The 26,697-nt window shown below is 32.7% G+C and overlaps 2 protein-coding genes across 8 annotated transcripts in view; one reads left to right on the top strand and one right to left on the bottom strand.

Moving 5' to 3' along the window:
* LOC148620415 (disks large homolog 5-like) overlaps positions 1-20,568 on the bottom strand; it is a 62,248-nt gene extending 41,680 nt beyond the window's left edge. Inside the window, exons 1-2 of one of the 5 annotated variants that reach the window (XM_088581275.1) lie at positions 20,159-20,568; positions 6,164-6,226 (exon numbers count right to left, since the gene is read on the bottom strand). In XM_088581275.1, the coding sequence (XP_088437401.1) occupies positions 6,164-6,226; positions 20,159-20,450 (355 nt within the window). In that variant the 5' untranslated portion in view covers positions 20,451-20,568. Of the gene's footprint in view, positions 1-2,686; positions 3,608-6,163; positions 6,227-6,580; positions 6,710-13,038; positions 13,219-18,274; positions 18,369-20,158 lie in introns of those variants that run through there. The other 4 variants (XM_088581276.1, XM_088581281.1, XM_088581278.1 and 1 more) reach the window with 4 other exon arrangements.
* A 4,751-nt stretch (positions 20,569-25,319) lies between these two features.
* LOC148620416 (WD repeat-containing protein 90-like) overlaps positions 25,320-26,697 on the top strand; it is a 33,470-nt gene continuing 32,092 nt past the window's right edge. For all 3 annotated transcript variants that reach the window (XM_088581291.1, XM_088581296.1, XM_088581293.1), the window contains exon 1: positions 25,320-25,458. In XM_088581291.1, coding sequence (XP_088437417.1) covers positions 25,449-25,458 — 10 coding nt within the window. In that variant the 5' untranslated portion in view covers positions 25,320-25,448. The remainder of the gene's footprint in view (positions 25,459-26,697) is intronic.

Below are 26,697 nucleotides of genomic sequence, written 5' to 3' on the forward strand. Positions count from 1 at the left end.
TACCCTTAACATTAAATGGCTATTTTGGCTTAAACACTGTTAAAGTCTAGATCATTTCCCCATTAACTTAATGTAGAATGTTTTTTTGAAAAATAAAATAATTTCCCTACCTACCTACCCTATTTTTTCTTGCTCGTAACAGGAAACAATATTATTTTTTTTTTTTGGCCTAAGCCCAAAATCAAATCTAATTAAATTGCACATCTATATAAGGCTAATGTCAAATACCAAGTATTCTGAGGAGCAATTTTACAAAAGAGTGATGTACAGACAGACAGACACAAGTAAAATAATTTCATATCCATGACCAGGTATTGTGAGAGCAAGAGACCATGGGCCGTTTGTCTTTCTGCCTAGAAATGGAACCTTCATTATAAAGAAATTTATATGGTTTCTTAACAAATGTGCCCTTCAGATTGGGGATAATTTTTAAAAAATCCTAAAAATTGTCTCTTCTTAAAATTCCCTCCTGACCATTGCATAGTATCCAAATATCTAATGACAATCAAGCAATCTCATACCTAACAAAGGTACAAGTACTTATTATTACAAAGCAGAACAAAAAAAAGAAATGTAAGTCTACCAGTATTATGTATAGTGAACTTGCATTTCCACTCAATCAAATCTCCATGACTTCAAAACAGCAAATAATCATTTTTTGCCAAATTCTGAACTGATTAACAGGTCTACCCTTCACACTGACAAAAAAAAGCAAGCCAGACAGATTAGCCTAAATGAGACAGATTTGGGACAATCTATGTCAAAACCGTTTACTTGTATGATCTCCACCAGATATGTGAACATTGTACTAGGTTGTATATGAAGCCATATCCTCAATAAATGACAAGAACACATGGTACAGGGAACTCAGATGTAGATCAAGAGATTTTGAAAACAAAAGAGAATCAAGAAAACGGGGAAGGGGGTTTCAGCCTAATATTGGTCATTTTTTGCCTGAATAATGCACAAAATTAAGAAAAACTTTTTTTCTTTCATGATAAGCCAGAAAACTGTTTTCCTATTAAACAGTACTCTGGAGTACTTAAACAGGGTTCAGATTACACAATACTAGAATACTCTGATAATCCAAGTTCTACTGTACATTATGTACAAAAGACAAACCTGTCTAAGTCAACTTGCAATTTTGGGGTCATATTAGACTGGGGTCATAAACAGGTTAACTCAACACAAAATGCACTATATACAAATATTTCAATCATGATCTTTTAAACAAGTTATTGAGGAATACATTAGCTTACTTAAGACAGATTTGACTGTATTCTTAACCAATTTTAGTCAAACCAGGAGTGAATTTGATGATGAGTGCAGCATTTGTTCCCTTTCACCTTGCCAATATTCCTGCCAATTATACGTAGATTATTCAGAAGTTTTAAGCTAAACATGTCAAACGCATACAGAAAAGTGCCAAAATTTCCTTGATGTGGAACAAACCTACCTTGTCAAATCTGGCTATGAATTTGTGATTTTAATCTAAGCTGGCAGAATTCTTTTTGAAACTTGACAAACAAAAAGAGATGTGTCGTGTGCAAGTCCATAACACACAAATGCCCATGAATGTATGCTTTGAATACATGAACTAGCTAATTAATGACCCAAGGTGATTCATAGCAGAAAACTAACAAATACTAAATACTAAAACACACCAACTGAAAGTAGATGATAACATGCATTTAAAACAGAAAACTTTCAAATTGAATAATTTTTGGTTTATATACAGGTACAGGCACATCTGGCAATGGAAGGTCATTACAATTCAATTATAGCATCTCATCCTTCGAGCAAAGTAACCAGGCATTTCCTTTACAGCTCAACAGTATCTACCAAAGGATATTCAATTTCTAGCACAGACAGTCAAATAATATGCCCCACCCCCTTTTTTTACAAAGCTTCCCAAAATTATATTTTAACACAAGCAATGAACAATGTCCAACCAGAGAAGATGTTCCAATTCATCATTTGATAAAAAAAAGTTTAAATTAAGACAAGAAATTCCAGTACAAAAGCACCGAATTCCTAATTTAAGGACTGATAGTGCATATGCAAGCATGGCCACATCAGTAAGGCTAATTGGTTCTAAGGCACTGACCATTTTTATATTGGGGGGATGGGATTATTTTGAAAAAAAAATAAAATTATTTCAAATTTGAGCAAACCAAATTTTTCACTCAACCATGGACAGAAAAAAAACTGTGATTCCCTTTTCCCCCATTACTTAACAATGTTTTTTTTCAAATGAAATTGTTTACCTCTGGCTGCTGCTGAAATATCAATTTTGCCCTTTACCTCAACATAAAATCCCAGGTCCCCCAAAGGTTTGGGCTTAAAGCTCTTCAACATGCCCTTTGACAATGACTCATCACCACATATCTTTAAAATAAAAACATAAGGACACCTCCCTCATTTCTTTCCAGCTAAAGCACACTGGTCAATTTAATGGGGCAATAAAATAGTGTAAAGGAATCCTCCTTCATCAGCTTTCATGAAAACAGTACCAATGCCCCAAGCAAATAAACAAGAAAGAAATGAAATAAAATCATTTTCTTCAATCAAAGTGTGAATCCATCATTTAAAGAAGTACAAATTGTATTAAAATCTACTGAAAAACCAAATAAAGTTTGTAACAAAAGCACCAAACAAACCCAAGCCGAGATAACTCTAGACTTACCCCGATGATATCCTACCATAAATCCATAATTCCTGGTGTTTTGAGAGTCCATGTTTCCCCTCCTGTTCTACACCAGGTGCTCTGTTGATACATACATCTGCCAGGGTGTGCAAGTGATTAGCCGTATATTTAGATCTGCCTGACCTAGTTTTGATGCACACTGGCAGACTCTTGATAACAACAATATAATCCAATGTGGTTTGGCAAACAGTACTTTTCCTTGTTTACCTCCAAGAACAACCTAAATGTGCCGTTAAAATCTGTTCAAAATCTGTTTAAAATTGTTATTAATCTATCTATTTACAGTTTGAAATATAAATGTTTTAAAGTTTACTTTTTTCTTGATGGTTTAATACACTTTTTCAACTGTTTGTTTTATCCCAGATTGACATTCTAATGCAGGAACACTTCGAATATTTCAGTTTTGTCCTTTTTCCAATTACTCATAACACCTTTTTCATTTTACGATAGTTGTTACACTAAGCAACTTTATATAGTTATGTGATGGCACTCAAAAATTGAAAAATGAAATCCAATCATCATGTTTCAAAGAGAATCAACAATAATCAGCAAAAATTTTCCCGGCAGGAACAACGGAAAATCAACTTTCCTGATTAGATCCTTCCAGCATCAGTTCCATCCATATGAGACTATTCTCACAGAGTAAAGCAAAGAATAATCCCTTCCAACAGAATAAAAAATTCTACAAGAATCATATAACAAAAAAAAACTCATTGAAAAAGTACATTATCACGCAATCAACAAATAATACCCTCAAGCACTTTGTTGTTATCACAATAAAAAAAATACATACAAATCCAATCAGCAACGTCCCATAAGAGGTCACTAAGCTAATTTGTACATGTAGTGTCCTACTTGTAAACTGGCGACAAATAAACCTCCAACATGTATCATCAAATCATTATAAAACGAGAATATCAAAGGTCCTGACAAATTTATCATATTATCATGCCAAATGAATCTTCTGACTCAGAGCGTTTTACATGCAATTAGTTAAAAATACTGGCTCCTCTTTTCAACATGTTTATACTGATGCAGTTCAGAACTTAATGACAAATTTTCTATCAATAACACCCTGACTAAGACATAATTTCCAGACATTTCTTTTTAACTTCTTACTACACAAGTTCATCTTGAAATCAAGTTTAAAATAATGTGCTCCAGCACTCCAAGAAAAATTTTCCATCTAAATTGACTATAACAGAATTGATAGAAATGGGTTTTGTTACAGCACTAACTCATCTCTAACACAAGTTATAACTGATACCTCTGAGAAATTTATGACCTAGTTTCTATCTAAATCATCTTTAACTATGACAGAATTTTCAGATATGGCTTTTGAAACAAGATGACAAATCAATGCCAGATAGAAGCTGATTTACACAGATAGATAATAATACCTGAAATATTAAATGCATCAATGCAATGTCAAATCCTTATTACACAGAAGAAAAGACCAGATTTATAACTTAAATTTAATAGTCCAAATTATATTAGAAAATGGTGAAATGTGTATTGGAGTAAATAAAAAAAAACAAATTTAACTTGTCAAAATCATTGACTTTTCAATTGGAAAACTAAGGCTAAATTAATTTTTCTCATTCAAGCGTGATTTGAATTCATTTAAGTACAATCAAATTTGACTTTAAGCTTGATCTATAGGAATTAAAATTGACTACTCAATACCAGCAATAATCAATTTTAGAACATATGCAACTATTATAGTAAAATGCACAATTTAAAGCCCTCTATATTTTTACAAGATATAAATGTACATGTAAATTGGGACACAACTTTTCAAAAATAAAGGGGACCGAAGCACGTTGGAAAAAAAATGACTGAAGAAAAGCATGTCACTAGATTACTTTAGTAAAATAAACTTCAAACGAAAGTACTAAAGGTGCAGAAAAAAAATATCCAAAACATAAAGACAATGGTTAGAATCAAATGAAATCTTGAACTGGACTTGTATAATATAAGTACAAACTACAGCAAACTTGTTCAACATTTTTTCTCCCACAAAAGACACATGAGAAGTGTATTTCACTCAAGATGTTGCATTGCCATATTTTTAAGATTAGTCTCAATGAAAAAGTACATCACAATTGATTCTATTACATTCTATTCATCACATTTTTTATGAGACTGACCCTGAACTGGTATACAATGTAAGATGGTATGGAAAAAATGTTCACTTTTTCAGACAGAATGAATTGAACAGGTATGTCTCAAAACCAACTGAGAAAAAAGAAGATGAATAAGACTCAGAGCTACAAAATAAGGGGATACTAAAGTAAACTGTAACCCAGAAACAGTAACCAGAAATCTGTCTAAACCATATCCTGAATAAACCAGAAATCTGTCTTAACCAAACCCTGAATAATCCAGAATGCTGTCTAAACTAAACCCTGAATAATTCAGAAAGCTGTCTTAAAAACCAGAAATCTGTCTAATTAAAACCCTGAAAAATCCAGCTAGAAACCTGTCTATTGTAGACAAGTCCTTTCATGCCAGTTTCACTGTATATGAACCTTTGTAAACTGAACCTTTTCATTCAGCTCATCAGCTATAATACACTGTATTTTGCTACTAAGGATGTCACTTTGTTATTTCAAGAATAAAGCAATGATACATGTACATGCATGTGTAGAATGTCATTGAGACAGTCAATCAGCAGTGTCAAGTACATGTATATGAACCAAGAGGTCACCTTCTAGCCATTATCACTACAGGAAGTGCTGCATTAAGTCAGAGGCAGAAGAAAGCTACCCATTTTGACCTCTCACCAAGAGGACAAGTATCTCCCAGTGCAATAATGCCATGGAGTTTTGTGTAAACATAATATAAAAGTGACATTTACATCATCTCATTCAAGAGGTAGGCATCAGAGTTCACAAGTCATGGTCAATCTACAACAAAGCTTTTATCTCCCCTTGATATCTAACAGGTGGAGGCCCTCATATCTCAAAATATAATTACTCATATAACAACAAAAGGGGAGTAGATTGTCACATCCTATCACATCAAATACATGTCCACATGTCATGATTATATTTGTTTTTGTTTACCAGTACATGTAGGTCAGCCAGTAACCTCATGACCTTTCACATCAACTACTACTGAAAGGTAGATGGCATTAAACATATGAAAATATGGTAAATTTCTTAGAAAAGCTTGAACGGAAAAGGTAAATGTTGAATTCTGAGTAAAGCAAAACTTTAAATGTATGGTAAAACTTCGGTTAAATATGAATGGTAAAACCGAGGTTAAGTGTATGGTAGAACTTAGGTTAAATGTATGGTAAAACTTTGGTTAAATGTATGGTAAAATTTGAGTTAAAATTTGAATGCTAAAGCTTTGGTTAAATGTATTGTAAAACTTGGGTTAAATTACAAATTACGATAAATTTAAGTTAAATGTATGGTACAACTTTGGTTAAAATCATAAAGGAGGTACCTGTTGTGCTGGATTGGTTGAGAACATCTTCCTCTGATGAAGCCAAAGACAGAGATCGTGAATCTGAAATAACAAATAAGGAAATGTGAGCAAGAGTTGAACTCTCAAATAAACTTTACTCTAGAGATAAACAGATTATAGCATTGTTACACCGATCAAATACAATAAATTTAGATTGTGGGGAGGATGATTTTGATCAGACAATTTGGAACCTCTACTCCATTTTAAGATAAATGACACACAATATGTTACAGATCAACCTGACTCATATATGCCTGAAATACAGTAGATGCAAAATTGACATATTTCCATGTTTGAATATCTCCTGTGTATTCCTCATCCTCATCTTTAACACTTGTACTCCAAATAACACATCAACACATCATAAAAATAATAAGGAAGCCCAAATTATTTTACCATCCGAGCTATTTTCATTCATTTCTATTTTTCATCGAAATTTACTGCATCCTCTAAAGGCAATCCCAATATATACAATGAATGACTAAAACACAGGTTGATAAAACCAGATGCTGCAATATGATTTTCTATTGGTTTTCCCCTATACAAAAGCTGTATATATATATATCTATATTTAGGAACACCTGAACATTTGTACTTTCATTCTGTAACGCCAGGTAATTGATTGCTTTCCCAAATCAATAACATTAACTTAAGGTAAAGAGAACATCAAAACAGATTTGTTAAAGACTGAAACTAGGGTAAAACTAAAGTAACTATAAATCCTCTGGCATAAAAAAAAATAAATTCTATATACTGTACATAATTGTGTCAAAATGCCAAATGTAACTCCCAAATATAGGTATGATGTATATGCTGGTACTATGGATAGACTCAACAGTGAGCATTGACTTATGCTTGATATAAACACTATCTTTCGGACAGACAAATTTATTTAGTAAAGTGCATAAATATACTGTCAAAGGCATTCTCCAGGCTTCATTGAATATGTTTAAAACATTTCTTAGAACCTAAAGTAAAACAAATGCAGTAATTTCAATCTATACTAGTATGTATGACCATTGCACAGACTGACAGGCTTCTTGGAATAGCTGCAGAGTTTTAGGGGCAAGAAAATTAGGGATTTTTAATTGGAAAAGATCAAATTTGTTGCAAAACATATTTTCAACAAGAAAGATGTATGACTTTGACTGAGAGGGACCTGCAAGAATAAACTTCTTGTAATTAGTTCCTTCAGAGCAATAAAAACATTGTCATTCTCCTAAGTTGCTACCCTTGAACAGACAGGAGTTGTAACCACCATCAGTTCTTCTTAAAAGAAATGACATCAAATAAATGATAAAACCCCCTTAGAATTTAAAAGGCTGTAGACACATGTCTCAACATTAATTATTGATATAATACAAGAAAATTTCCATCCTTTTGTATCTTGTTAAAAGGTATAACCCATGGTATAGGTAGTAAATTATAGGTCTTGTCAGATAATGGAGAAAAGAAGGCTCCGTTGGTCCAAATTAGTAAAGATGATTTGTAAATTTTTCACTGAATCAGCATCTACTTATTCAAATTTATCAAATGTGACAATTCTGGGTCTCCATATTATAATATGTATACTCTATATACTATAAAGATGTTTTCTGTATCATAACATGCATCCTCAGTGGCTCTCACACGTGTATGCTTAATACGAACATTTTCCATATGTATCCTATATTCAAAGTAATTCAATATTATGATAAGTATGCTTATAAATACTAAGATGTTTCAAATGCTTTCCATCCACACTGATATTTCCAAAGTGTTTCTGTTGGTCTTTGAATTAACCATACATGTAAATGTCAATGAATGAAAAATTTATGACTAAGCTGAACAATCATGCAAAGCCTGCATTTCAGCATGCTAAGCATTACTTGAAAAACAAGCTTAGGAAATCTGAGATTAAATAAAGGTAATTATTATATTAATTGTACAGTAACTATTTCTTTCTTTATATAAAAGAAAGTCAAAGACCCAACAATCAATCAGAAGAAAATCTTATCAATGTATACACAGTCTTGTCTTAGGTACCACCTGCAATAACCTGTCTAAAAACAACATGATTATATCATCCTTATGTAGATCATTCTTTGTCAAATTAACCTGTATATAAGAACCACCTGTCTTATTTGACTATGGTTTTGGAGGTTTGTTTAAGACAAGTTTGACTGTAGAAGTAAAAAGACAATTTATGGAGTTAGCAGAGGGAGGCATTAAACAAACAGCAGCTGAGACAAGTACTGTGTCTCTGATGACTATTTTGGACATAGAAGTAGTACACATAACACCAAAGGTGTTAATGAGGGAAAATCCCTTGACAAAGAGATTAATTCTGACAACACTAGGGAAATCAAGTTACATCAAGCAAAAGAAAAAAAATGTGAAACACAAAGAAAGTAAAGAGAACACTCAAGACAAATGAACAGAACTGACCCTTTTAGAAACAATGTAAATAAACTTTAGTCCACATACCAGGACTTGTGGGTAACTTCCTTATTTTTATAGACTGGACAAAATCCTCATAATAGTGTTTTATGAGAAATAAAATCATTGCTTTGAAGCACTGAGAGCCTGAATTCAGTCTGACAGGAAGTCACATCTTTCAAAGCTCCCCATAGAAAGTACATATTTTTTGTATCTTCTCCAATATTAAGCATTATATTAAGTATTTTATGGTCTTCAATAATTATTAAAATTCATATTCTTTTTTTTCGTACCTGACATGCCATAAGAAGAGACCTTTCTGGCCAAATCGGAAGTATGAAAATGTCCTGAAAAAATTATGAATGGGGAAAGATTTTTCAATATATCTATACGTTTATTCAACTTTTTCCTCTTACAATATATAGGTTACACCTGCCTCACATTACAACCAATTTTGCATTTCGACCAGCCGTTAAAATTAGTTCTTCTCATTTCTGTCCTCTTAATAAACCAATCCCAACCCACTGTTGGTATTTATAGTGCTGATTATGAATTAAATATTTTCTAACTTACTCTTAAGAATTTCAAAAACATCTAACTTTGCCTTTAAATTTATGAACATTTGCAGAACATGTTTACTACAAAATTCATCTAAACTGAAAATATAGCACAACAATAGATCCTTTTTATTTAAAAAATCAGCTCAGATATCACCCAAAAACTGGAGTTTCTTTATTAATACTTTGGTCATAATATCAAGTTCAAGAGCATTTACCTGAAATCAATAGCATTAGTAAATAAATAATGAAAATTACACCACAATATGGTACAAAGGACAAAAGTCAAATTACAATGTAGCTGATTTATTCAAGTTTTCCTAGCGGTCCTTTAAATGTGTTTAATTGTGTCTAATGACCCATATATCTCATAACATGCTCACGAAATAAACCCCAAATAAGAATAATTCATTTTTGATGGGAGTCTATATTGAGCATGTGAATAAATTTTAAAAAGTTAAAAGTTAATACATGTCAACTTAAAGAATTCAATTTAAAAATGCTAACATGAACATGCCCAATGTTTATTCTTGGAATCTGTTTAACGTTAGAAAGTCTTTAACCAGTTAAACATGCCTAGAGAAATTTTGTTTCCTGCTTACCTTGCAAAACAAAATAACTGTAACAGATCCAAGTGGCACACCCAGCACACAGGTAATTTAGCCACAGAATGAAACAGATGAAAAACTTACATATACTTAAATAGACAATTTACATATCAGAAAATTAATGTTAAGAAAATTTAAATCCCAAAGTTTCTTATATCAACGAGTTGGCTCCGATCTTTCATGAATGACAATACCGAAATCCAATTAGTTGAAGTAAACTGACCGTACACAGAGATAGTATCTGTTTGTTTTTCTATGGGCTGAGTCTCATAACTTTCTAAAACCACAAAAATTCTACACTTGGAGTAAAAAATAATGAAAAATTACACAAGAAAGTAAGTCATGGCCAAGTTAATGCATATGATCACAACTGACATAGGTGGAAATCGTGAAGTGGCCCATGAAAATTGAACACAATGCAGTCTGTCAACAGTATAATTTGAACCAGTGACTGTGAAATCGTGAGTGACAGGACAAAGTCTAGGTTAGGAAACCATGAAACACTATCATCGTCTGCCAAAAATTTAATGATATGCAAACTGCATAGAGGTAAAAATGAGCCCTTAAAATAATCACCTGAATACTAACCAAACTGGTATTGACATCCCTGAGTTCTCCCAATACACAGGGCAATGAGCCATTGTAATGTATTTTGCAAGGTTGAAGTTCTTTAACTGTTAACTAATTTTTAGTTGGAAATTAGGAATGCATTATGGAGTATGAGCTCATTGCATAAAATTTTGGGACAATTTTGAATTGTGATCAGATCACTGTCACAGTGATGCTGTGCCACATTGTATAATTTCAAACTTTTGGGGAGAAATCTACCATTATTTTAAATTTGGTATAACTGTACTTGAAGTATAAATGATAAAGAAATGCTTATAAATACAATACTGCATTATACTGGAAACATATTTGAAACACAGTTTTTGTTACAATAGACTTTACTTGTTTTAAGCTTTAGAATTACTGTATCTGAAAACCATATGATATTGCAAACACATTCACATGTATGTAATACTGTGAAATTACTATTGTTTGTGGGGTACCAATTTTCATGGTTTTCATGAACCATAATAACATGTACCACCAGTATTCTTGAAGTTTGTGATTTTCTATTTTTTATTTTTTTATTGACTTACAATGATGTACATGTACACATGTATGGGCAGTGAAAACCAAATTATATGTTAAAACTAGGTAGACAAAGAGTCAACCATTTTCAAGACTTTAACATCAAGAGAAGACTTTACATGTACAATATACATGAATTTAGAGAGCTAGGGCTGGGTCAACTAGAACTTAAAAATCATCAATCTCCAAAACAATCAGATATCTACAAAGCAGTGTAGGACACACTTTTAGATTTATATTGTAACAAAGTACAGTATATTCATACATCGTATTGTACAATTTATACATATATGTTCACAAAGAAAATCCAGTCAGTTGTTATTCAGTATACATCATACAGCTGGATATACAATGTTCATAATTTGATTACTTTCATAAAATCAAAGCCATAAAAGTGTCAAGAGAATCACATTTCAAACTTAACAATGCACTGAAGAAATATGATATCTATATCCTACAGTGAAATAATTCTAAACCAAACCCTGGATAAACTGGTAACCTGTATAAATGACAACCCTGGATAAACTGGTAACATGTATAAACCAAACTCTGGATAAACTGGTAACATGTATAAACCAAACCCTGGATAAACTGGTAACATGTGTAAAGCAAACCCTGGATAAACTGGTAACATGTATAAACCACAATTCTGGATAAACTGGTAATATGTATAAACCAAACCCTGGATAAACTGGTAACATGTATAAACCACAACCCTGGATAAACTGGTAACATGTATAAACCAAACCCTGGATAAACTGGTAACATGCGTAAAGCAAACCCTGGATAAACTGGTAACCTGTATAAACCACAACCCTGGATAAACTGGTAACATGTATAAACCAAACCCTGGATAAACTTGTAATATGTGCAAAGCAAACCCTGAATAAACTGGTAACCTGTATATACCAGACATCTTCTGAAGCCCCTTCATCTCAATTCACTAAGTTTTGATCCTGTCTTAACTGAACACCTACCTTAAGGAGGTAGACATAGGGTAAGGGACATAACTCTTGAAATCAGTGATATACTTGTATCATATACAATTTCACCAAAACCTACCAAAATTTCATTTGAAACAGAATGAAACCAGTCCAAATTACTTTGATGCTTACACAAGATTGATGTAAAATGCTCAATACAAACATTCCAATGATTTGTAAGAGTTGTGTCCCTTACCCTAGGTCTACCTCCTAAACCCAACATTTTTTTAAAGTCCAAATGAAGTTCAGTATAGACAGGTTTCACTCTGCAAATGTTTCGGATCTTCAATACACATTGTTTTTTTTTATTGAAAATATGAGAAAGAAGCCAAAAAATTCCACAGTTTAATCATTATCAGTTTACCTAAGTTCAAATTGCATTTTAACTGTGATAAAAGGACTTTTTTAATGTCTTGTTTTAACAGGTTTTTTTTATTTTAGAAAGACTTTACTGTATTACAATATTGTGCCCATTTTTATTTCAGAAAGATTAATTAAACCTTCTTGAATCCAGCCTTTCAAACACAAAGATGATGCAATGGAAGAACAACTTTACTTATTTTCTGTGTCTACCTTTCAGTTTCATACTATATTCAGGGGTTCAAATTAGCTGTCATTAAGTGTGATAGCTAGGTCTAGGGGCCGGTATCATAAAAAATCTCAAATCATTTCTCAACTCAAATTTCAACCAATCAGATCACTTGAATTGAGGAAACTCATGGATTTGAGGAAAATCTCAATCTGAGAACTTTTTAGGAAACCAGGTCCAGGACTTTCTCAAATTTCAAATCAAAGGTCCTCAGAGGCCCTCTTAAGAAAAATGAAAGTGTAAGTCCTATTTAATATGTCAAGGTAAGGGGAAAAGGTCTAGGACCAGCTACATTTTGTAGCTTATATGTCAAAAAAGAATTCTGAGGGCCTTGTTCAGAAGCCTGAAACACTTTATGTTACATCGTACATAATAATAAAATTCAAAGCAGAAATTGGCTCAAATTTTGAGGAGGTAAAAATCAGTCAATCTTCTAAGAAATGGCAGAAGTATATTCTGTTAAATGAACCATCAAACAATGTCAACACCTGTCATGTATAAATCCTTTTTATACATATTATAATGAAAAGCAAAAATCTTTATAAATCAAAAACCAGCCTACCTTAGAGTTATACAAGGGTCAGAATAATTCCCAATGCACAAAATACCAAATCATGAGAAATATACATCCAGTCATATATTTTGTCAACATTAGACAAGGCTGGGGATAAAATGGCAGTCACGGTCCAATGAACAGGAATGTTTCATCTCTTGACAAATTCGCCTTCAGGTGATGTTTTTCATGACTAAATCACCTGGTATACAAAATATATACATGAGAAGGACAGTGGTAAAAAAGTAAATTCGTTGAATTTTTATCTTATAATAGGTAAAGCCTGTATTTATTTAAAGGCATCCTTTAATCTCTCAAGGTGTAACCAAGATCAGTATTAGAGGGCTGAGAAGGCAAGCTTTAAAGTTTTCCCACATGAATTAATTTACTATTTGGCTATCCAAGTCTGGGACTTGCTTTAGGGATTACTAACCAAGTATCAATATGTATAATTAAATTGTAATTGGAGAGGGTAACAATGACAGCTTTATTTCTACATTTTAAAGTAAATTTTATCATAATACTTCCATGTAGATGTACATCGAAAGTCAAGTGTACAAGTGATCAATACCTTCAGCAGTAATCACATGCAGAATAATGTACCTTACATATATCCAGTAAAGCTAAAATCTTAATACATGTATATCTCCAAAAGAAGGAAAGAATGAATAACTACTAAAATAGTGATGCAATGCATTTAAAGCCCAGTACAAACCAGAAATAATGTAAACAAGTTCACATAAATGGGTATCTTCTACTTCCATTTTGACACATAAACCATAAGTTGGATATAGCTCCCTAAAGGCAAGCATCTTACAATAACATTTTTTTTTCCTTCCTAAAAATTTACATTTACATGTATACACATGTACATTTTCAGATACTTGTATGATACCAAACTTAAAATGAAAAGTATGACAGTCTACATATCAATTTATGAGAAGCTAAAGCTTACACATAAACATAAACAAGACTCCTATATACATACCCACCCCAACACTGTTAGCCCAAACTGTGATTTTTTTTATGCACCAGGTATGCTATTTTAGTCTACAGATAAAACATTTAATGAGAGCACCATGCAAATGTATTCTGGAAAATCACACTTACATTTAAGTACATTTGAAATTGTATTTTATTATAGAAATTTAATCTTTTCCCAGCACACACCTTCTTTCTGGTTCATTAAAAACCAGACTATTTATAGAATGGGAGATCTTTAATCTCATTAAACAAACCAGGTGATTGTGCTAAGGAAGGGAGGCAACTCTATTTACCTGAAGATAAAAATACAGCCAAGAAAAATGATTAATTGTACAAGGTTATTTTGATTGTGACTGTTGACAAATATACAAAAAAAAAGCATATTCTGACATTATAATATTTGCCATAAACCTCTAAGATTCATGAAAAAAGCAAATAAACACTCTGTAAAACCAAAAAAAAGAACTGAGAAGAGCTTTCACATTCTGTCAATACAAATTGACTACATGTATCTTCTGATATAAAATTCTAAGAGATATAATCTAATTTTATACTTAAACCAGTATCACCTAGTATTTACACTGTGGATCTTTTCTAAAGTGACTCTTACAGTGCAATGCACATTATGTTTACACTTGCAATGTATACTGTGAAAGTACTATTGCTCGTGGAGTACCAATTTTCGTGGTTTTGTGGGTAGGTCAAACCACGAAACTTGATTCCCAATAAACGGTAGATTCCCATGGATGTGTATACCACAATCAAATATACAAATTCCATGAATTTGGGTCTTCTCCCTGATCCAAGAAAATTGGTATCCACGAATTAAAGTACTTTCACAGTATACTTAGTGTAAATAAAATGTACCTTTCTTTTTCTTCAAGGGACAGAAGGAGAGCCAGGAGAGGGTTCCAGGATGTTGGAAAGACCCTCCCCCCCCTTAAAAGGAAATTTTGTGCCAAATTTAGAAAAAATCGAGCAAATCATTGCCTGGATCCTTCGAATTCCCCCATTCATAAAATTCTGGTTTTGAAACACCAGTTTTTATGAATTTACTGCATGGAACCCTGTTCGAAAAAATACATGATATACAAAAAATATATGTCCCTAAAGTACATGTCCTTATTATGACTCAAAAGTGATAAACATAAAGCTAATGAATAAAAGCATGTTACTAAACCATCAATAACGTGTGTTGTAATATAAAAAAATTGTGCACGCCAAGTTACAGAATTTCTTAAGGTATGATAATCACAATCATATGATATTACAACTAGATATCATTGAGATTCCATCTCTGTGGGTACCACTGTGGTTACAATCCTGTATATCAGCCATGTGTAGCACATTAATTCATTATGTAAAACTCAACACAACCAAGACACCAAACAGCTTTGCCAAAATCATTTATACGACCTCGAGGTCAAGTTCAAGGTCAAAAGTCACCAACCATGGTATGTGACGCATCGTCTTGAGCTGACCTACCCATACACTAAATATCAAAAGCATACACCAAAAGGCAACAAAGATACAGCATGTACATGGTTTATTGCAGACTGAGAGTGATTACTATAGGGTGCTAATACATGTAAATGTGCCACACAAAGAATTTTTCAAAAGGCACATTTTCATTTACATGTACCTTGCTAAATATGTGGGACAATCATAATTAAAGAATAAAATACATAGGTAATTCCTTCAATATCCATGACAGATCCAGAGAATCCCCTATTAAAGTGAGGGGAGTCACAAAAAATATATATTTAAGTATTTGAAGCACGCAAAAATACAAACACACATTATTTTCACAAATTTTCAAGTTCATAAGAGAGGGAAGACCCCTGTGACCCCACTAGGGTCTGCCTATGGATACATGTATGTTAATTGATTGTAGTGCTACATGTACATGTATCTCATATGGCAGGTACAGGTACAAGTATTTCATGCATTACTGGGTGAGAAAGGTGGCCTCATGATCCAAAAGCAACAAATGTACCAAATGCATTGACACAATACGTGTACAACTGTACTACATTTGTACATCCAGTGTATTAAAGATTTGTCCTTTTGCCTGGGACTAGAAGAACTGGTATTTTGGGTTTGTCTTAAGTACATGAGCAGATAATTCAATGAAACTCCCAATAAATCTCATTGGAAGACACACTAATGTTTTTTTGGATTAATAGAATAATAGAAAAGCATTTTAATTTATCCACTTGCAACATTTATCTCAACAATCTCACAAAATCTATGCCAAAAAAGTCCTAAAAAACAAGGTGCCTACTTCAAAATGTTCACTGTTAAAAATGTACTTAGGGCTTTGTGCTATACATTTTTTTAACAGCGAAAAGACCTGTGCTATGCCAGCAAGCACTATGCTATTTCAAATTCTTGAGAACATTGCTTACACTGGACACTGTTACACTGTACAGAGCTATTAAATTAGAAGTGCATTTGAACTGTACATTGTACATGTTTACATACAAGTACATAAGAATGACTAATCAATTTTAGAATTATCTGTCATTAAAAGATAAGGGGAAACACCATAATAAGTAAAAATGTAGTACATTAAACAGGTAAACATAAAAGGCATTTTCCTGACAACATCTGTGTATTACTCATAAATAAAGCATTAACACAAAACACAATCAATATCTAACTGCTAATAAATTGGTAATTGCTTTTTGATCATGAAGTCATGTACATGTAGGTTACACAAGAGAAATAATTACAAGTACATTTGTGGCATTAAAATAGGCAGTCATGAGAAAATAAGACAATTGTGACTTTCCAGATTCTGTCTGTCAAACCTTACAAGTGTTCTCTGTATAAATTCAGGGTTTGGAATTCATGAAAATACATGTAAGAGCTTTACTAAATTCAAAATATATACTACCGTGTACATTTGTACATACTATGTATGTATGTATGTATGTATGTATGTATGTATGTATACATGTAATATTCTCAATATATTACAAAATATAGTCATACAGATCATGGAAAAATAATATAACTTCCATGTACAGATGGATTTTCAGTTCTTTTTATGACAGGAGAACTTTCAAACCAAGTTAACAAACATGAGACGGCAAAACTAGATCTGAACATTCTGCTAGACATTTTGAATACGAAATTGAGCAAAATCTTAGACTTCACAGAAGTTTACAGATCATGGGCTGTTGAATGCCTGTGCTAATTCCTGGAATCATTATAGGTACATTTCTTTAAGTCAGGGTAAAACAAGCACCACAGACATTATTACCAGTCAAACTGACTGAAGAGTTGTCAGTTATAAAGACTCACAGACTTGAAAGTTCTGCAAGATCTAAAATAATCTTTAGTGACACTTTGCTAATGGGTCATCATTAAAATAAAATTTGTACATGTACAAAGCATATGAGCAGACTCAAAGAAATTCATTTAAAACCAGGTTCCTGAGAGAAATAACAGTAATTCTGTCGTTCATAGTCCATTTTTTTGTAAACACAGAGAAAGCTACGCTCACTCTGACTACAATCAATACACAGTGCTTGGAAAAATAAACAAATTGGAGTTGCTAAAAAATTATTTGTCTTATTCATAAATTGAACAATTTGCATGCAGAAAAAAAGATTAAGGACTCAATAACAATATATATTTTTTTTAAAAATCCTTCAATATCTTTTTAAGTTATCATCTGGAAACTGTCAGGGGTCCGATGGACTGACACGTAACTTTTTGGTGGTTATCAACATAATACCATGTACCTTGCCAATTTATGTGGTGGAGTATAAAAACTGCATGAATAGATAGAACAACATTTTTATATGTCATGATGCTAAAAGTTCCTGTATTTCAAAAGGCACATTCTAACAAGTTGTACATGTACTACATGTACATGTAAACTTCAGAATAATGAACGAGGATTGCATGAACACAGACAACCTAAAATTTGAAACAAAGTGTCATGGACATCTGACAAAATGCATGCAGTGGACTGAGTGACTGTTGATTGTTAAAACATCAAGAAGATATATTTTACCCAAAAGAGCATGTTGTTACTTCTTACATTCTTATGTCAAGTAATACATTAACATGTAGGCCAAATGAAAACATTTGTATGGTTCCAGTTGCCTCCCTATTTTTTTACCGCCAACCCTAGACTGTTTTTTTTTTTGCCAAAATGAAAAAAAAATAAAAATAAAAAAACTGACCCTACCCACTTTAAGTAATCTGTATTTTTTTGTAACTTCTCCAGACCAGACTCAATATTTACAATAGTAAACATCAATAGCTGTGCACTTCCTTGCAGCTGCAGCTGAAAGCTTTAAATTTACAGACTGCAGATGTTTCATTCCCACAAGGTCTAATTTTAATTAGATTTGTGATGACTGTCTAGGTGGTAAGTTGTTGTGGTTAACAGTCTTCAATATTGGGACCATCCAATGCTTGTAAAAGCAGCGGCGGGGTTGCATAAATATTGCCTCCAAGCCAGTGTATCCTGTATAAAATTCTTTTCAGATTAAGGGTCGGGCTTGTTGTCTGAAATTAAGACAGCAAAGACTGTGATAAATGTTTACATTGAACACTTAGGCTTTCACCCTGCAGGATTTAGTGACATTTCAACCCGACCTGGTGTGTTGTTTAAAATTTTTTTTTTATAATAAAAATATTTTCTGACCTATCAAACCTAACTTTTTCAAAGTGGTGACCAGGACCACACATTTTTGTTTTATAACTGGCCTTGGATATCTAGTCCACTCAATCACTATCCAATACATATCAGGATTCCTGGCTGTCAAAGCATCCAACTGTCTTGCATTTTTACAGTCTACAGATAGGCCACATTTGTGTTATTTCTAATTAATATCAATGAATTACATGTATAAAAAAAAATGATATATTGTTACATCCTGTTTGTAATGACTAGCCTTTTCTACTTTATAGTTCCAGCAATTCTATTTTAACAGCGTTTTCATACCACAGATTTTATTATTTCAGATTGAAATACTAGATTTTGAGCTGTCATTACCAGTGTGGGAAACCACCACACGCCAGCTCACCAAATACGAGTAAACATGTAATTTGGCGAGTTCTCATTAGCTTACACTCGTCAATTTGGCAACCATCATTTGATTGAATGAAAAGTCCAAGAAAAGTTAACCAGCCAACAGATTATGAAGTAAAACATCCCTTAACATCATACATGTACATTCAAAATATGTTCCCTACATTATAAGAAGTTTAGCTTGAATATGTACAATTTTATTGACTTGTAAAGCATTGTTTACGATCTGCCATTTCAATTCCCAGAAAACGGGATGTACCAATGCCAAAACCTATGCAACGGTTCCGATTTCATATTAGTATTCAAACGAAATTATCTTGGTAATTTAAGATACATGTATATTACCTTGCAAATTAGTTGTTTATTGTCAAAATAAAAATGAAAAAGAAGCAAATGATAAACATTTTCTTGTTTCATAATGATGAATCTGTTGAAATGTAATTTTATTTTTAAAATACGAGTTAAAAAATGGTGTACTTATTTTGTTACTGTAAAGTACATGAAAAAACTTCAATGGGAGGGAATATTCAAAAATGGAAAAATTTTTGATAAATTTAAAAACAAATGAAAAGACAGTTGAAGAAAGAAAAAGAAAGGTAGAAGGGAGTCAAATCCAGGAGAAAACAGATGATAATACAAAAAAAAAATTTGGCTAGTTGAATTTCTATTTGGTTAGCGAGATCAATATTCCACCAGCCAGAATGGCAAGTTGGGAAAAATTGGTTTCCCACACTGCATTACTCCATTTTTGACTTCAAGTTCAGCTAGTTGAGGAATCATTTTCTTGATTGTAATTGAGAAGATCATAATGGAAGTGTAACTTACATACATTAATGTACATAGCCTAAGTAAATCAACAGTAGAAAATGAGCTTAATAAAAAAATGAAAATGACATTCTCATACAGCAAACAAACAATGGTATATCTGATAACATGCATGGCACAGTGACAGTGAAATTGCAGTGGACTGAGTTGTTCGTTCAAAATGTATTTCACCATTAAGAGCATGCTGTATTTCTTATGTCATAAAGTAGAAGAAGCCTTGTCCTACAACATATTCCAATGTGCAAATAACTGTAATGTAAACAATACCTGGAGTTGAGACAGTGTGATTGCTCCCAAGAAACATTACTGTCAGGAGATGAGGATAGGTAGACTCTAATGCGTGACAAAAACTTTGAAATGCATAACTGGGCTTCTCTGGGAGGATTTTCAACAGTTTTTCAACCTGACTAGCCCGACTTGTTGCTGACTTGACCAAAGAAATGTCATCCGAATCCAAAACACAAGCACTTTCAAGGACTGGAAACAACCTATCTACTTCAATCGAAGCTGTAAAAGTTTCTCTATGGATTTTCAATAATTCTTTATGACTTTCATCCATATTTATTCTGTAACAGCTTCCAACTGTCAACAGATGGCTGTGTAGTCCACAGCCAAAGTAAAACTTCGACAGAAAAATTTAGATTGCAGCGGCCATGTTGATTTTTCTAAACAATGCACTCAGCTGATTACGATTTGGCCACTGTTTCGTATCGACGAGAGGCACAGATACGGGGAAACTGCAGTTCGTTTATTGATTGTTTTAATTGATATTTGATATGACCGCAAGAGTTTTTATTATACAATGTACACTTCCTCTATGCGTCGTATAGTTTTTGTAAAGGTACAATATATTATATTTGACAAGTTATATAATATATTGTACATTTACTAAAACTATATCATATGATTGACTCTAATTGGAAATTAATTGAAATAATTAAAACTCAACATAAAAACCATAAATCTGAATAAAAAGGTTATAATTACTGTCTAAACAGATAAGGGAATCTTCCTTCAGCACCTTCGTATGGAGTGTCCACATCACAACTCATACGTTATGCCAGAGCTTGCCGAAACTACGCAGACTTTTTGTATCGCGCTAGAACTCTAACAAATAGGTCCGAGTTGCTTATTTGCTTTTGTAACTTTGTATGTATGATTTTAGTTACTTTATGTTTCTTTGTTGTGTATGTCTGTTTTCCATGTTTGGTCTTTGTCCCTGGATTACATTTTTTTATTACCGCTATAACCTTAGTTCTCTTGATTACTCTTATGACAGAAGCAATCTGTCACCCAGGAGCAATCAGCTGATCAGGGATGATGGACCAGTAGAAAATGGATGGCTAGAATATTTTGCGCCAATTAAGATTTTTGGTAGGTAGAAATTGCGCCACAGTTTAACATTGCGGTAGAAACTGCGCCAAATGTTAGAATCACACTTAATTAACCTTTACTGAAAAATAATCACATTTAATTTCACTATAATAAGTAAACTCATTATTGATCAGTATTGCCAGAAATCTTCAGTCAAGCTGCAATAAGATGTTTACCTTGCTTGACGAAAGCTGTAGGAGATTTAATCTGATTCTAAATATCAGAATCATCCATCTAGATTTCGAGGATTTTTATCTGTTGATAAATGTGTATTGTTTTAAACTTGAATGTTAAGTGTAGTGCTTCAAAATAACATTGAAATTAGTTTTAAAAACCTATACTTTTCATTGGCGCAATTTCTACCTAGGGTACTTCAGAAAGAGTGGCGCAATTAAAGAACTGGTGCAATTTGATTATGGCGCAATTTGATTTCGCCCAAAAGGATACCCATTGGATATACTACCACTTTATGGACAGCCAACCATTTGTTCATGATAAATTTCTACTGCCAAACTGATAAACTAATCTGACAAATCCTGTTAATTGAACAGACCTATTTCTTGTAGATTTATTCAAAATGTCCTCCCTTCCAATTGCAAATCTCTTTTTCTTTTTTTTTAATATCCGTATTTTCAACAGTACAATATAGTTGCCAAAACCTTACTTTGCAATAGTTATAATAAACACTATTTCATATTTTTTATCACTTTGGCAATTTGGTAGCAGCAATCTCGATTATTTGTTACATTTCCTGCATGAAATATTTTACATCAAGGTATGCAATATACTATATAAGAAGATGCACAATTTTGTTTTGTTTTGTTTTTGTTTTTTTGTTTGTTTTTTTGTTTTCTTTGTTTTTTGTTTTGTTTTGTTTTTTATTTTTTTGTTTTTGCTTATATGCGTACAACCGTGACTAGTGTCTATTCATGTTGTACTATAAAACCAATCTGACATGTGCCCATTGTCATTAAAGATTCGATTTTAATTAGATTGCTATGAAATTTGTATACTATACCTTAAGCAAAGAACACGATTTATTCGTTTTCTTCGTTATACAACGTTCGTTCGAATGTTTCGTTTTGTTTTGTGTTTGTTTTGTTTTGTTTCGTTTTTTGTTTGTTTTTGTTTTGCCACACTGGACGCAACAAAAAGTGGACAACCATAAAAATAAAAGCTTTCAGATTTATGATTTTACGAATTGAACAATGTCAAATTATATATCAACAACTTCTGACATTGCAAAACAACAAGGAGTTATATATATATTTAACTCCTTGAAAACAACAAGAAAAGCTGCTGTGATCAAATCGTGTAAAAAATCGAAATTTATAAATGCAGTTGAAGCAGAGGGACTTGCTTCCACAATCAAATATGCAGCCTGCCTAGTATTTTAGTTGCGGGTTGTATATTTGGTAGTGGGAGCAATTAAGTACATGAGGTTGAAATGTTTAGAATTAACTTTTAGGATAGTAGTTGAGACTATGTATGTGCCGATTATTGTATACACTAAATTAAGTTAACAAACTTACATTTGAATTTTAATAAATTGAAATAACATTAAAAGGTTTTTACTAAGTATGAAACTTGAAAAAAATATTAAAGAATTAGATATATTTGGGATTACTTGTTGTATTTGAAGTTTTTTCTTAAGGACGTATACTTTTTATTTTCAATATCTAAATAATGAAACATTGCGTTCGAGTTGGACCTATTAACAAAAAATGCTAAAATTTACAGAAACACTCCCGCTTGATTCGTTTCTACAGTCTTGTTCATAACCTGGTCAATTGGAACTTGAACCAGTTTTTATCAGAATTGATATAGCAGTCTGTTAGCATCTACAACTATCTCGTACGCCACATCAGGATAATTCCTCGTTAAGGTACAAATGCAAATAATTTCTAAATTCATGTTATTTACAACAATAAACATTATATATGTTGATTAACAACGATCCAATTTTTAAATTAAAAATAATTGACCTTTAACCTCTGAACAATACCTGTTGTTTACCGAATAAACTATGCATTTATTTTCGATATTCAAGATGTTAGACGCATTATTTAGCTAGGAAGCTAAAAATAGTAATCAATTCTAGAGAGGAAAATATAAAGAGTACCACTCGAAAGAACTGTCTTAAATTCACATTTTATATATACTGGAGAGGATCCTAATATTTACGAAAGGGGGCATGCAGTGATTTTGAGAAAGAAATGGGTTCCTGCAATTTATATTTATTTATTTTTGGCAAACAACGCAAACTTATAAACAAAAGAGTGACACAACCCATGAAATCATCTTGATGCATCCGTCAAATCGAGCCTTTGTTTGCTTTACACATACCGTGATGCTGAAAATTCTATTGTCGTATCCCATATCCCTGTGCACAAAAAACAAACATTAACAAAACAAAAACAAAAACGCCGAATTAGACAAACTTTAAGAACTGACATGTAGGTTGAAAACCAATTGTGTTATATTGCAAACAGTTTCGACCTGCATGAAGTTCCGACTTAAAAATGAAAAATTTAGAAACTGAAAAAGACAATCTGGTATATAGTTTATAGTTCATTTCATGGTCAATTATGTAAAATGATATCCAATAACTATAACCAGGTATTAAAATAAATGAATAAATAAATAATTATGAAAAGGAAGCTAACTGTCATATTAATTGCAAAGTTTGTATATTCAAATTCTTTGATCTCAGTTTCCGCTATAGAGGCTAAAAACCACTAATTCCACTTCCCATAGGCTTCTATGCTAATTTCACAATATTCAATGGCTTCTCTGGACTTTACCTTAACTTTAACCTGCAGATGACTATATATCAGCATGATTCTACATATGTCAGCTCACAATCCTCAGAATGGCATGTGGGGTTAGCAGACTTGCAGTGCAGTACTGGTCACCGGAAGTGAAGGGTCTATAAATAGCATGGGAAATCCAAGTGTTTTCACAAGATAGGGGTAGATTTAAAAATCATTATGGAGATTAGGCTTCACATCACAAGAAGCAAAATGCACCTATAAAATGTACAGAAATGTTTTTCCTTTCAGAAACTGTTTCAATTTTTTAAATAAGATGAGAACTTTTTTCACAGCACTATGAGGAACAGGGGTAATTTCTGCGTAGGACTATTTTTGCGTACGTTCCAAATGCTCATTGGTTGAATTGGTGGTCTGTAACCTAGAGCTGACGTATTTTCGTTAAATGATCCTAGTTTTGGGATTGTTCAATGTGACATAGTTTTCCTTTCTTCTTTCGTCCAACCCAAACTTGGCTTTCATTTCGGTGGTCTAGAAAAGCAGAGGACGCTTACTCTACTGGTGCACATGGTCCATGCTCCCAGTTTTTAGTGGAGTCCGAGTTGCTCGTTTCCTTTTGTTGCTTTGTACGTCTTATTTTGGTTATTTTATGTTCTTTGTGTGTCCGTTTTCCATGTCTGGTCTTTGGGCCTGGATTGCATTCTTTTTATTTCCGCTAGAACCTTGGTTCCCTTGATATTCTTACTATGTAACGGAATTTTCTGGGTGATTACTGTTAATCGCACGTGATTAAAATCGGCGCCCAGTATTCTGCAAAATGCTTATTGACTTATATTGTAATTCAACAGCTTTTGTTTTATTTCTATATACTATTTAAATTGATAAATTTGTGTAGTTACTTATTCATAGATATAACATTCATGTGCTTTAATAAGAAATAACACTTTTTCATATTTAGAGTCTAGAGTTTATTGAAATATTTATGAAAGTATGCTGAATTTCTGTTCACTTAGATAATGGAAATTTTCCCGGCCCATAATTTATTTTCATGGTTTCGTTTAAATGTGAAAGGGTTAACTCCGTTTGAAACTGTTTTTCTAGGCTGATATGTGACAATTGTTTTGCCAGTGCATTTCATAATTACAATCCCCGATATTTTTTGTTCAGTGTAGATCGACTATAAAAATGGATGTTCCTTTTTAGCGAACATTATTATCAATTGTCCTTTAAGTTTTTCTTGAGGGTAATTAGTTGAACCGGAACCCACGTTGTTATGCGTGCAACAGGTGCGCATTGTATTGTAAACAACATGGCGGTAAAACTAAAAGTTTAGCCGGCCAATATTTTTTTGAGTTGAAAACTTTGCATAAGAAGCATTGCCAAAGTGGTGCATAGAAGAGGAATTTATCAAAATGGCACAATGTATGAAATTGTTGGTTTTTCAGTCATGTGAACGAATGATAGGCAGTAAACAAACACTTTTGAATCATCAACATGCTAAAACTTGTCAAGTTTTGGTGAACATGGGCTTATTTTAGTAGCCATGATTTTATTTGATTGAAGGCATCAATTAAAAACTTAGAGATTTAATGAACAAAACACAAGACTTTCCCCAAAACACACTGTTTTTTTTTAAATAATTTCATGGTAGATGTGTAATTATACAACTACAAGTCAAAGTGCAAACAAAAAGAATACAGGACATCTCTTCCCGCACTGGCCTCAGTCACAGACATCTCAGATTGAGAGCACTCAGCCAGTGATCTACACTACTTGGCCTGAAAAATAACATTTACTGGAATTCGTTTTATTTCAATAATTGGTGAATTTAAATAGTATCCAAAAAAACATATTCATATATAATTTAGCTGTTAGTTTTAGTGATGAGATGTCACAGAGGATCACTGTGAATTTTTAAACAGCAAATGCCATAAATGTGTCACAGAAGTAAATAGCAAAGAAGTACAAACTCAATATAAAATTCACAAATATACTATAAAAATACCAAAGACTTTAAAAATGGTAGTCACTGCTTCTCTTTCAAGTACGACTGGTTTGCTTGGAGTCAGAATAATGTGTCTGGGTTGGCATGAATGCCTGCCGGCTGTTGCTTCTGTGAGCTAGCACAATAAGGAACTGGTTCAGCGTTTTGGACTAGTACAAAGCAAGGTCCGTTCAATTGATCAATCGTTCTTGTCCTGAAATGCATGAAATATCTGCCAAAGAATGTTAAATGATAATCACTCAATGAAAATGTATCAGTTTGAGTATTCTCTTCATGGGCAGAGTGGTCACAATCTAATATGTCTGCAGACATACATGTTGTATGTACGGACCCCAAATACTTGGGATAGGACCTTCATACTGTTATGATTTAAGCAGAATCTCCTTGCTTGTACTTTTGGGTAAATAAATTCATATACATGTATGTTTAAACTAATCATAAGTATTGTGTACCTAGTTAATTTATTTTTTCTGTGTCAAACACAATTCTTCCACACTAAAAAGGAAGTACCTGCAAATGTGTACTTCTGGAAAAATCCACTAAAATAAATCCATTTACAGCATTTCCAAGCTTTTTAAGAAAAAAAAAATGAGTAGTTTTCTTTATGTGTAAAATGTTTGAACCACTGAAATAGCAAGAATACCTAAATTGCAGGC

This window comes from Perna viridis, chromosome 4 (genome assembly GCF_037379345.1).
Source record: "Perna viridis isolate PV_CMFRI_1.1 ecotype Kerala chromosome 4, ASM3737934v1, whole genome shotgun sequence".
Classification (NCBI taxonomy): Eukaryota; Metazoa; Mollusca; class Bivalvia; order Mytilida; family Mytilidae; genus Perna; species Perna viridis.